This window comes from Cetorhinus maximus, chromosome 11 (assembly GCF_964194155.1).
Source record: "Cetorhinus maximus chromosome 11, sCetMax3.hap1.1, whole genome shotgun sequence".
In the NCBI taxonomy this organism is placed as follows: Eukaryota; Metazoa; Chordata; class Chondrichthyes; order Lamniformes; family Cetorhinidae; genus Cetorhinus; species Cetorhinus maximus.
Window position 1 is genome coordinate 46,706,922 of NC_135889.1, and position 13,217 is coordinate 46,720,138.

General features: G+C 45.7%; 1 protein-coding gene across 1 annotated transcript in view; it reads right to left on the reverse strand.

The window, feature by feature from the left end:
- LOC144686200 (uncharacterized) overlaps nt 1-13,217 on the reverse strand; it is a 188,138-nt gene that overhangs the window by 80,846 nt on the left and 94,075 nt on the right. The window contains exons 16-18 of the mRNA XM_078551296.1: nt 1,229-1,327; nt 1,085-1,129; nt 549-647 (exon numbers count right to left, since the gene is read on the reverse strand). Coding sequence (XP_078407422.1) covers nt 549-647; nt 1,085-1,129; nt 1,229-1,327 — 243 coding nt within the window. The remainder of the gene's footprint in view (nt 1-548; nt 648-1,084; nt 1,130-1,228; nt 1,328-13,217) is intronic.

Here is a 13,217-nt window from a genome sequence, read left to right on the forward strand (position 1 = left end):
AGACAAAGCAGCCTTCTTGACTGGCACCATGTTCGTCATCTTCAACATTCACTCCCTCCACCACCAGCACACAGTGGTAACAGTGTGTACCATCTACAAGATGCACTGCAGGAACTCACCAAGGCTCCTTTGACACCACCTTTCAAACATATAACCTCTACCACCTAGAAGGACAAGAGCAGCAGATGCATGGGAACACCTCCACCTGGAAGTTCCCCTCCAAGCCACACACAATTCTGACTTGGAACTATATTGCCTTCACTGTAGCTGGCTCAAAATTCTGGAACTCCCTCTCTAACAGCACTGTAGATGTACCTACACTACATGGACTGCAGTGATTCAAGAAGGCAGCTCACCACCACCACCTTCTCAAGGACAACTAGGGATGGACAATAAATGCCCAGCAAAGCTCACATTCCATGAAAGAATTTTTAAAATCCATGCTACTTTATTTTGTGTTATCTTATATTTTAATGATATGAACAAAGCACTAAGAGCATGTAAATTCACTTGTACAATAAAGTAACATAAATATTGGAAACACTTACTGGTAGACCTTTGGGACCTGGAAATCCATTTGTACCTGCTGGACCTGGACTACCAATTGGACCTGGTCCACCAGGACTGCCAGGTATACCAGAAGAACCCTAAAATATAAAAAAATGGTGTGAATACAGCTTCTAGTCAGGACTCTATGTTGATTATACATTTTATTCTTCACACTGGATGTTGACGATAGATGCTAAAAGAATTAAAAACTGAACAATTAAATTAAAAAGTAAGAAGTCCATTGCATACTTTCATCAGGTTTTTGGAAATGTTTTCAACTTTATTTCTTCAATAAAGGCAGCTGTGATGTACTTACTACCCAATCCATTCCACTATGGACTAAATACTTCATATCAAGCTGCTAAATGACCTGGCATTTGTTTACTTATATTTATATGATAGGGGCAGGGGCAGGTCAATTCAATGAGAGAAGACCATATTTATTTGATCCCCTATTCTTCAATTAACACCTTACTTTACTGTACTTGAAGTACATTCTCACTATAAACAAATGTGTGATTTTGATCTGACTGACCGGTAAACCTCGAGCACCAGTTGATCCATCTTTTCCAGAGTTACCCTGAAATAGAAATCAGTAGCAGACCGTCAGATACTATTTTCTGACTTTTCTATCACTTACCAATTGTTTGCAGAAAAGCAGATGTAATTATTTACATACAGGTGGGCCTGGGATTCCAGCACGGCCCTGGAGACCTGGCTCACCCCTTGACCCTGGAGTACCATTGGAACCACGAGAGCCTCGCTCACCAGATTCACCCTGCAAGATACATTATTAAAGGAAAAAAAATGTTTTGAGAACAGTGTGATCAATTGGATATATTCAGCTTAATCACAAAGGCAAGGCGATAACATACCGATTACTTTTTGTTCTTAAACATTGACCTTCAAAAACATATGGCTGAGTTTTATCATTCCTCCTATTGGTTTGGAGCCAGGATCTCTCAATGTTTGGTTTCACTGGTCCTCTGCTGTAACTCTGGGCAGGAAACCAGTACAACTGCAAAGAAAGCAGGTGCTCTGGGACTCTGTCATTTCCAAGGGATTCCCCGGGGCCAAGTATGTGGTGGAATCCCCTTTTGCGCATTATGTGTAACAACTGTATTCGTAAGGGTGAGACCAAATGCTAAAATTCCTGATGTGGCAAGTGTCATGTGATCAGCCTACAGCGATGCAGTAAAATATTAATAGGGCCTGTAATTTTGAGCAGAAACCAGTTCAACCAGGATTCTGCTCCACTTTTAGTGCCATTTAAATTTCAGTGGGGGAGTGGAAGAAGTTAGATCTTGCGCCACGGCACACCTCCTCACCACACCACAACCAGCAAATTCCCAGGCTTCCCCAAGAAACTTTACCCATTCCACCCTTATTAGTATTCATTGAAACTCAGGCCTACTGAAGCCTGAGGAGAATTCCCACAAGTTCCCAGATAGGATCAAGCTCTTTTAAAATGCCCAAGGATTCTCCCTCAGGAGCAATAGATAAACTAAGCTCTTCTTTTCCTTTCGTCCAGATAGAGTCTTGGTTTCCCCTATTGGATCACATGGGTACTGCATCAACATGAACCAGTGCGTGTCTTTTATCCGTCCACATTGGTTATTTAAATGACTGCATGTGGGTCTGAACCGTTAACTCCAGGGGGAGACACCCAGTGACCAACCAGTGAGATGGCTCAAAGGAAAGGTTTCCTCTCCCTCAACATCCAGCTAGTCTGTGACCACAAGAGCTTCCTCCATGAATGCACTCACTTGCCTGGCAGCTGCCATGACTTATTCATCCTCTGCCAGTCTAGCCAGCCTCAGATCTTCACTCCAATCCCCAAAGTGTGTGGATGGATCTGAGGGGACAAGGGATATCCCTTGAAGAAATGGCTACTGCCCACTCTACAGGAGCCCCAAACAAAGGTGAGATGAAAAGATGAGGCAAAGATGCGACAATAGAAAACCCAAGCCTGTCGACTCTGCAAAGTCCTCCTTCCTAACATCTGGGGGCTGGTGCCAAAATTGGGAGAGCTGTCTCACAAAATAGTCAAGGAACAGCCTGACATAGTCATCCTACGGAATCATATCTTACAGATAATGTCCCAGATTCCACCATCACCATCCCTGGGTATGTCCTGTCCCACTATCAGGACAGGCCCAGCAAAGGTGGCGGAACAGTGGTATACAGTTGGAGGGAGTTTCCCTGGGAGCCCTCAACATCAACTCTGGATCCCATGAAGCCTCATTGCATCAGGTCAAAGATTGGTATGGAAACCTCCTGCTGATTACCACGTACCATCTCTCCTCAACTAATAAATCCATGGGAAGCATTGAGGGTGCAAAGGCACACAATGTACTCTGGGTGGGGGACTTCAATGTTCATCACCAAGACGGCTCCGTAGCAGCAATACTGACCGAGCTGGCTGAGTCCTAAAGGCCAGTTGGAGAAGCAGCGGGAGTGGAGCGGAGCGAACCTATGAGTGAACGGTGCCAGTGGAGCTTCTCAATAAAAGCCTGAGGGTGGAGGCCGAGATCAAGCCAGTCAGAGCAGCAGCTGGAGCGGAGAGAAGCGAACCTGGAGGTGAATGGCGCCAGCTGAGCTTCTCAATAAAAGCCTGAGGGTGGAGGCCGAGATCGAGCCAGTCAGAGCAGCAGCTAATCCCAACAGGTACCCCGCCGAATTCAAAAAGACTGATGGAAGTGATGTCAGCACAAAGCAGAGAGCTGATTGGTAAGTAGTGGGTAAGTTGTTTTTCTCCACCTTAAAGCTACATTAAAGGAAAGGTAAGAGTTCAAGTTTTTTTTCAAAAAAAGAAAGAAACTTAAATAATGTTCTACTTGGCTTAAATTTAGGTTAAGTGTATTTTAACTAAAGATATTGCAGGGGAGCTCAGTCCTGTGTGTTGCACAGCCTGCAGAATGTGGGAAGCCTTAGACGCTCCTGGCAGTCTGGGTGACCACATCTGCAGGAGATGCCACCGGTTTGACCAACTTGAGGATTTCAGAGCTGAACCGTCAGCTGGAGGTAAAGCAGTGCATCCATGAGGCTGAGAGTTACGTGGATAGCTTGTTTTTAGATGTGGTCACCCCACAGCATAAAGAAGTGCAGTCAGAGAAGGAATGGGTGACCACCAGTCAGAAGAAGGGACGTAGGCAGATAGTCAGGAAAGCCTCAGAGTGCATCTCACTCAAGAACAGTTTTTTCTGTGTTGGAAAATGGTGAGAGTGACGGTTCCCCTGGGAAGTGCAGCCAGAGCCCAGCTGCACAAGGGGCGAGGAGAAAGAGAGGAAGAGCAATAGTGGTAGGAGACTCAATAGTGGGGGGTATAGACAGGCATTTCTGCGGCTGCAGATGTGACTCCAGGATGGCTCCTTGGGGTCAGGGTCAAGGATATCACTGACGGCTACAGGGTATTCTGAAGGGGGAGGGCAAACAGTCAGAGATCATGATTCATATTGGTACCAAGGACATAGGTAGAAAGGGGGATGAGGTCCTGCAATAAGAATTTAGGGAGCTAGCTAACAGATTGAAAAGCAGGACCTCAAAGGTTGTAATATCTGGATTACTCCCAGTGCCATGTGCTACTGAGTATAGGAATAGGCTGATGGAGCAGATGAATGTGTGGCTGAAGAGTTGGTGCAGGAGGGAGGGCTATAGATTCCAGGAACATTGGGCCCACTTCCAATGGGTTGCACCTAAACCGGAACACGACCAACATCCCGGGGTGGGGGTGGTGGGGGTGGGGGGCTTACTAGTGCTGTTGGTGGGGGTTTAAACTAATTTGACAGGGGGATGGGATACGGAGTGGAGGTATAGTAGGGGGTGATGCACAGACAAGTAAAGAAGAAAAATCAAGTCAGTCTGGAAGGCAGAGTGTATATCGTCAAGTTAAGGCACAAGGGAGCATGGCAAGGCTGGATGGCATTTATTTTAACACAAGGAGTCTTGCGAGTAAGGCAGATGAGTTGAGAGTGTTGATTAACACATGGGGATATGATACCATTGCTATCACGGAGACATGGTTGAGCGAGGGGAAGGACTGGCAGCTCAATATTCCAGGGTATAGAATCTCCAGGCAAGATGTTGGGGGGTGTTGTAAAAGAGGAGGAGGGGTTGCAATATTGACCAAGGAATCAATTACTGAAATAAGGATGGAACCCTGGATGTTGTGGAATGTACAGGATTGGATAAGGAAAAGAGGAAAGCTTATGGTAGATACTGAGAGCTCAAAACAGCTGAAGCCCTAGAGGAGTGTAGAAAGTGCTGGGGGATACTTAAAAAATAAATTAGGAGAGCAAAGAGAGGGTATGAGAAAACACCAGTGGGTAAAATAAAGGAATGTCCAAAGGCATTTTATAAGTATATTCGAGGCAAGAGGATAACTGGGGAAAGTGTAGGGCCCATTAGGGACCAAAGTGGCAATCTGTATGGGGAGCTGGAGGATGTAGGTTAGGTTTTAAATGAGTACTTAGCATGTTTATTCACTATAGAGGAGGACGATGTAGGTATAGAAATCAGGGAGGGGGACAGTGATATACTTGAACAAATTAGCATTGAGAGGGAGGAGGTATCAGTTGTTTTAGCGGGCTTAAAAGTGGATAAATCCCCAAGCCCAGATGAGATGTATTCCAGGCTGCTGTGGGAGGCAAGGGAGGAGATTGTAGGTGCCCTGACATTAATTTTCAAATCCTCTCTGGCCACAGGAGAGGTGCTAGAGGACTGGAGGACAGCAAATTGGTACCATTATTCAAGAAGGATGGTAGGGATAAATCAGGGAACTATAGGCCAGTGAGTCTAACTTCAGTTGTAGGGAAACTATTGGAAAAAATTCTGAGGGATGGAATTAATCTCCACTTGGAGAGGCAAGAGTTAATCAAAGATAGTTAGCATGACCTTGTCTAACAAATGTCTAACAAATTTGATTGAATTTTTCGAAGAGGTGACTAGTTGTATAGACGAGGGTAGTGCAGTTGATGTAGTCTACATGGACTTCAAGTAAAGCTTTTGACAAGGTCCCGCATGGGAGGCTGGTCAAGAAGGTAAGAGCCCATGGGATCCAGGGCAATTTGGTAAATTGGATCCAAAATTGGCTTAGTGGCAGGAGGCAGGGGATGATGGTTGAAAGTTGTTTTTGTGACTGGAAGTCAGTGACACGTAGTGTACCGTAGGGTTTAGTGCTGGTTCCCTTGCTGTTTGTGGTGTACATTAATGATCTAGGCATGAATGTAGGAGGTATGATCAGTAAGTTCACAGCTGACACAAAAATTGGTGGTGTGGTAAATAGTGAGGAGGAAAGCCTTAGATTGCCGGACAGTATAGATAGGCTGGTCGGTTGGACAGTACAGTGGCAAATGGAATTTAATCCTGAAAAGTGTGAGTTGATGCATTTTGGGAGGACTAACAAACAAGGGAGTACACAATGCATGATAGGACCCTAGGAAGCACAGAGGATCAGAGGGACCTTGGTGTGCATGTCCATAGATCCTTGAAGACAGCAGGGCAGGTAGATAAGGTGGTTAAGAAGGCATATGGAATACTTGCCTTTATTAGTCGAGGCATTGAATACAAGAACAGGGAAGTTATGATGGAGCTGTATAAAATGTTAGTTAGGCCACATCTGGAGTGCTGTGTGCAGTGCCATTCGCCACAGAAGGATGTGATTGCACTAGAGAGGGTGCAGAGGAGATTCACCAGGAGTTGCCTAGGCTGGAGCATTTCAGCTATTAAGAGAGACTAAATAGTCTGGGATTGTTATCCTTACAGCAGAGAAGGCTGAGGGGGGATCTCATTGAGATGTACAAAATTATGAAGGGCATAGATAGGGTAGATAGGAAGAAACTTATCCCCTTAGCAGAGGGGTCAATAACCAGGGGTCATAGATTTAATGTAAGGGGCAGGGGGTATAAAGGGGATTGAGGAAAAATGTTTTCACCCAGAGGGTGGGTGGTATCTAGGTCTCACTGCCTGAAAGGGTGGTAGAAGCGGGAACCCTCACAACATTTAAGAAGTATTTAGATGAACACTTGAAATGCCACAGCAAACAAGGCTACAGGCCAAGTGCTGGAAAACGGGATTAGAGTAGATAGGGCTTGATGACCAGTGTGGACACGATGGGCGGAAGGGCCTCTTTCTGTGTTGTAAAACTCTATGACTCTTTGACTCCATGACATAACTGCAAGATTGGATCTGCTGCAGGTGGGAAGAGAGAAAAAACATAATTGACCTCATCCCCACCAATCTGCCTGCCGTAGGCGCATCTGTCCATGACAGTATCAGTAAGAGTCTGCACAGTCCTTGTGGAGACAAAGTCCCATCTTCACATTGAGGAAACCCTCCATCATGTTTTGTGGCACTACCACCTTGCTAAATGGGATAGAATTTGAACAGATCTAGCAAGTCAAAACTGGGCATCCATGAGGCACTGTGGGCCATCAGCAGCAGCAGAATTGTACACAACCACAACCTGTAACCTTGTGGCCCAGCATAGCCCAACTCTACCACACCATCAAGCCAGGGGATCAACACTGGTTCAATGAAGAATGCAGGAGAGCATGCCAGGAGCAGCACCAAGCATACCCAAAAAAGAGGTGTCAACCTGGTAAAGCTACAACACAGGACTGCTTGCATTCCAAACAGCAAAGTAGCATGCAATAGAGAGAGCTAAGCGATTCCACAACCACCGGATCAGATCTAAGCTCGGCAGTCCTGCCACATCTAGTGACTGCCCTTGACATCAAGGCTGTATTTGACCAAGTGTGGCACCAGGGAGTCCAAGCAAAACTGGAGTCTATGGGAATTGGGGAGAAAAGTCTCTGCTGGTTGAACTCATACCTAACACAAAGGAAGATGGTTGTGGTTGTTGGAATTCAATCACCTTAGTTCCAGGACATCACTGCAGGAGTTCCCCAAGGTAGTGTCCTAGGCCCAACCATCTTCAGCTACTTCATCAATGACCTCCCTTCCATCATAAGGTCAGAAGTGGGGATTGTTGCCGGAGATCACCGGTAAGGGTTATTGGCTTAGTACACAGAGGAGAAGAGTCAATTCTCTCTTAACTCTAAATTCGCTTTATTCACGTCATTAGATCATCTACATATAGCTTATACGTCCGGTTAACTATAGACTTGCAGTTTACAGCAGGTTGTACAGTTTTATACCCAAAACTAGGATCTAAACGCACACCCACCAGGTTTCTCTGACACTCCCTGAGTGGTCACAGAATATAAAAGCTAATACCCGAAAAGGAGAGCTGACGCTGGCCAGGTGTTCCATTCTCTCTTGCGTCTCTAAGTTGCTGACATAGGTTCTTCCGCTCCTGCGATGGTTGGTCTCCGGAGTCTCGCTGCCCCACGCCCGAAATCCTCTCAGTATTATACTGAATCGTATCTCCTCAAGCTGTGCTGTCTCTCTTCCCGTTGGTTTAGGCCTGCTTGCTTGATCTCTGGCACCTTCTCCATTGGCTCTGTTCCAAGACTTGCAGGATCACCTAATTTCTCTGTTTCTAAATAAGGATCCATCACATTTCCTTTGTCTTCAAGACACTCAGCTACTTTGAAACCGGTTCTAGCCAGTTCAGACCCAGTGACTGGAGTCAGGTTTCAAAAGTTACTCAGGCCAGCAACTGGACTCAGGTTACTTCAGGTCAAAAGTTGCTTTAGCCTGTGTCAACAATTCAGCTGCAGCCCCTGGCCAACAGGATATTCGCTGATGATTGCACAATGTTTAGCACCATCTGCGACTCTTCAGATACTGAAGCTGTTCATGTCCAAATGCAGAAAGACCTGGACAATATCTAGGCTTGGGCTGACAAGTGGCAAGCAATATTCATGCCACACAAAGGCCAAGCATAGACCATCTCCAAAAAGAGCCTTGACATTCAATGGCATTACCATCGATGAATCCCCTACCATCAGCATCCTGGGGGTTACCATTGACCAGAAACTGAACTGGACTAGCCATATAAATATTGTGGCTTTAAGAGCAAGTCAGAGACGAGGAATCCTGTGGCGAGTAACTCACCTCCTGACTCCGCAAAGCCTGTCTGCCATCTGCAAGGCACAAATCAGGAGTGTGATGGAATACTCTCCACTTGCCAGGATGAGTGCAGCTCCAAAAATGGTCAAAAAGCTTGATAACATACAGGACAAAGCAGCCCACTTGATTGGCACCCATTCCACAAATATTCATTCCCTCCACCACTGACGGACAGTAGCAGCAGTGTGTACCATCTACAAAATGCAGTGCAGGAACTCACCAAGGGCCCTTAAACAGCATCTTCCAAATCCACAACCGCTACCGTCTAGAAGAACAAGGGCAGCAGACACATGGGAACACCACCAGCTGGAAGTTCCCCTCCAAGCCACTCACCATCCTGACTTGGAAATATATCACCGTTCCTTCACTGTTGCTGGGTCAAAAGCCTGGAGCTCCCTCCCTAACAGCACTGTGGGTGTACCTACCCCACACGGACTGCAACAGTTCAAGAAGGCAGCTCACCACCACCCTCTCAAGGCCAATTAGGAATGGGCAATAAATACTGGCCTAGCCAGCGATGCTCTCATCCCATGAATGAATAAAAAAGAACAACCACCTGCCCATACAACGAGCAGGCCATTAGGATTTTGAAGATGTGATTCTGGTGTCTGGACCTAGAGGTGTTCTCCTCCATTATCTCCTGCAAGGGACTCGGTCATTGAGATGGTCTGCCGTGCTCTCCATAACATTACCCTGCAAAGTTGTGCGAATCTTGAGGGCAATGAGACCCTGGAAGGAGACAGCTCATCAAGGGAGGAGCAGGAAGAGGAGGTAGTGGGAGGTGACATTGAGAAGTGTTGCTGTTGCTCAGTCATTAAGGTGGCCTCCTCCTGTCACCCTCCAGGAAGAGGAACTCTCCCCCCTGCCTCTCTCTCATGATCTCTGGAATTAGATCTAAGCTGACACTGATGTATGGAGGGGCCACCCTGACCCACGTTCCCGGGCTTCAGTCCCCCGTAATATCTCGCTTCCCTCCGGTGCAGTGGAAAACTTTGGCACAAACAATAACCTCAGGACAACAAGCCAGCTGAATGAAGGCTGCTGTGGGATGCTTAAATGAGTCTCATACTTCATCTGGCCGACCTTCATTCCTGGCCTCACTGGCTCCCAGTGGACAGCAAACCTGTCTCCATACCTTCTACATGTCAAAATCTGAACTTCAACGAGCTTCTCCCTGGAGGCGGATTTCTAACCCCAAGACACCCGACCCCTGTTTTCAGCCTTCATAATGGATACTCAGTCCCAAAACTGGTACTTCAGGTGTGGTCTTACAAAGACCTTGTAAATTACAACAAGACTTCCCTGCCCTTGTACTCCAACCCTCTTGTTTTCAATGCCAACATACCATTTACCTTCCCAATTACTTGCTGTACCTGTTTATTAACATTGCATTTCATGTGGTGGTGTGTTACAGATCACTCAGGGAGTCCAAGTTGCTGTGGCAACATGCGCTTTTACATGCATGTTTTAGTCAGGAGCTATGGATAGTGATGGTAGAGGCTCCAACTTTCTTTCCATCACATGGCTGACCAGGAATCTCTCCTGCTCTTACCACCTGTGTGCATGCTGGAAGAATTTGCAGGTAGATAATCAACCTGTTTGGCCACATTATGAATGCCCTTTCTGTAGCCATCAAGTCCTAGGGTAGGACTTGAACCCGGAGCTTCTAGGCTCAGAGGCAGTGATGCTACCCATTGTGCCAAGAGCTCCCGGTATTTCATGTATAGACACCCATATACTCAAATATCTCTGAACATCAACATTAAATAGTTTCTCACCAATTTAAAAACATTCTATTTTTCTATTCTTCCTCCCAATATTAATGACTTCACATTTCCCCACATTATACTACCTGCTACCTTGGTGGCCATTCACTTATCCTGAACATACCCCTTTGCAGTCTCTGTGTCCCCCTTAAAGCATACTTTCCCAACTAGCCTTGTATCATCAGCAAAATTGAATACATTACACTTGGTCCTTTCAACTACATCATTAGCTAAGATTGTAAATAGCCGAGGGCCATGAACTGATTCTTCCAGCATGCCACTAGTTACAGACTGTCAACTTCTTATTGAGACTCTCTGTTTTCTGTTCTATAGCCTGTCCATGCTATTGTATTACCCCAACCCCATGAGTCCTTATATTGTTCTGCAACGTTTTGTGTGGCTTATTTAATGCCTTATGAAAATCATCTTTTTTTTCCTTTATATGTCCCTGGGATATGAGAATTGCATTTATTGCTAATCTCTAATTGCTGTTGAGAATATAATGCTGAGCTTGAACTGCTGCACTCCATGTAGCGTAGGTACAGAACAGTGCTGTTAGGAAGGGTGCTCCAGGCTTTTGACCTGGTTAGGATAGCGGGTGAATTGGAGGGGAACTTTCAGGTAGCATGTTTCCATTCGTCTGCTGCTCTTGTCCTTCTTGGTCATAAAAGTTACGGATTTGGAAGGTTCTGTCAAAGGGACCTTGGCAAGTTGCTGTAGTGCACCTTATGAATGGCATATATTGCTGCCACTGTGTTGGAGGAATTGCACATTTAAGGTAGTGGTTGGGTGTCAATCCAGCAGACTGCTTCATCCTGGATGGTGCAGAGTTTATTGAGTGTTGATGGAGCTGCACACCTCTAGTCAAGTGGAGTCTATTCCATCACACTCCTGACTTGTGCCTTTTAGATGGTGGGAAAACTTTGGGAGTCAGGAAGTGAGTTACTCTCCACAGAATTCCCAGCCTCTGACCTGCTTTTGTAGCCACAGTACTTACATGGCTGGCCCAGTTAAATTTATGGTCAATGGCAACTCTCAGGGTTTATTGACGGTGGGGTGGTGGGGCATTCCACAATGGTAATGCATTGGAACATCAAGGGGAGATGGCTAGATTCTCTCTTGTTAGGAATGGTCATTGACTGGCATTTGTGCGGCACAAATGTTACTTGTCACTTACGAAGCCTAAATGTTGTCCTGGTCTTCCTACATGTGGGCAAGGACTGCTTCAGCATCTGAGTTGTTGAGAGTGGTGCTAAACATTTGCACAATTGTCACCAAGCATCCCCACTTCTAACCTCATGTTGTAGCTAAGGTCATTGATAATGCAGCTGAAGATGATTCTGCCGAAGACCCTAACCCCAAGGAACTCCTGCAATGACGTCCTGGAAAGGAGATGATTGGCTTCCAACAATCACAACCATCTTCCTTTGTGCTCAGTGTGACTCCAACCAGTGGAGGTTTTTCCCCCAAATTCCATTGACTTCAATCTTGCAATGGCTCCTTAATGCCACACTTGGGGTCAAATACTTCCTTGAGATCAAAGGCAGTCAATCTCATGTTTGAACAAAGGCTGTAATAAGATCCGAAGTCGAGTGGCCCTGGCGGAACCCAAACTGAGCACCTATCGTCATGCTTTTTAATCTAATTTTCCAATCTACCTTAGGAAACTCATCACTCAAGCCTGTGTAATTGGCTTTAAGTGTCACGCTCTAGTTTTGGACCAACCGACGTCATACTTGAACTCAAGGTCGAAGATGGCCTTTTCCCTGTTTGGTTCCATGATGTATTGTAGCAAAGTGTCTTGAATGCCTTCCATGAACTTGTCCTCCAAACTACATTTGCTGATTTGTCCAATCTCTATGCAGTCTTCACAATTATTGAATTACCTTTGTTACAAGTTCTTCGTGTTTCTTAATTAATACTGTTCCCAACAGAATAGTTACTATTCGAGGGGGCCTGTAATTACTGCCAACAGTGTTTCCAGCCTCTTGTTATTTCTCATCTCAACCCATACTGATTCTGCTTCCTGCTCTTTCAAGCCAGGGTCCTTCATCACTACTATCCTTAAGTCATCCTTTACTATCCGAAGTATACACAACCCCTCATCTCCGCCCAACCCTCCTTGTCTGTCTTTTCATAATCACAATTTCATTCCGAACCTCTGGCATCATGCAACCATGCCTCTATAATAGATGTTAGATCAAATCCATTTATTTATATTTGTGCCAGGAGGGTTCTGGACACTGTTTACATTGGTGGAAGGATTGAAAACTGGGGATTACAGACTTAAGGCAATTGGCAAAAGAAGCAATGATTACATTAAAACAAAACTTCTTACACAGCAGGCAGTTAGAATTTTGAATGCACTGCCTGAGACTGTGGTGGAGGCAGATTCAATCTTGTCTTTGAAAAAGGAATTGAAAAATTATGAAGAAAGAAAGAAACACAGGTCCACGGAGAGAAGGCCAGGGAGTGGAACTAGCTACTCTGCTCATGCAGAGCGCCGTCACAGACACAAATGAGGCAAAATCTGCAGAGTGGATGAGCAAACTGGCCACACTGGTACAGGAGGCCATTCAAGTGGGGGAAGTGACAATTAATGTGGTAGTGGGAAAGGACAGTAAAGTCAAGAGGATCGGTAGTGTTATCTACAACTGTGAGTTAAAAGCTACCGATCCTCTTGACTTTACTGTCCCTTCCCTCTACCACATTAATTGTCACTTCCCCTACTTGAATAGTTTTCTGTACCACAGTGCTGTGATCAGTTTTCTCATCCACCCTGCAGACTTTGCTCTCAACCACATAGGCAGCCATTTAGGGGGGAGGATGAGGCTCCAACAGCATTGTGCCTGGGGTTCCCTTACCTGC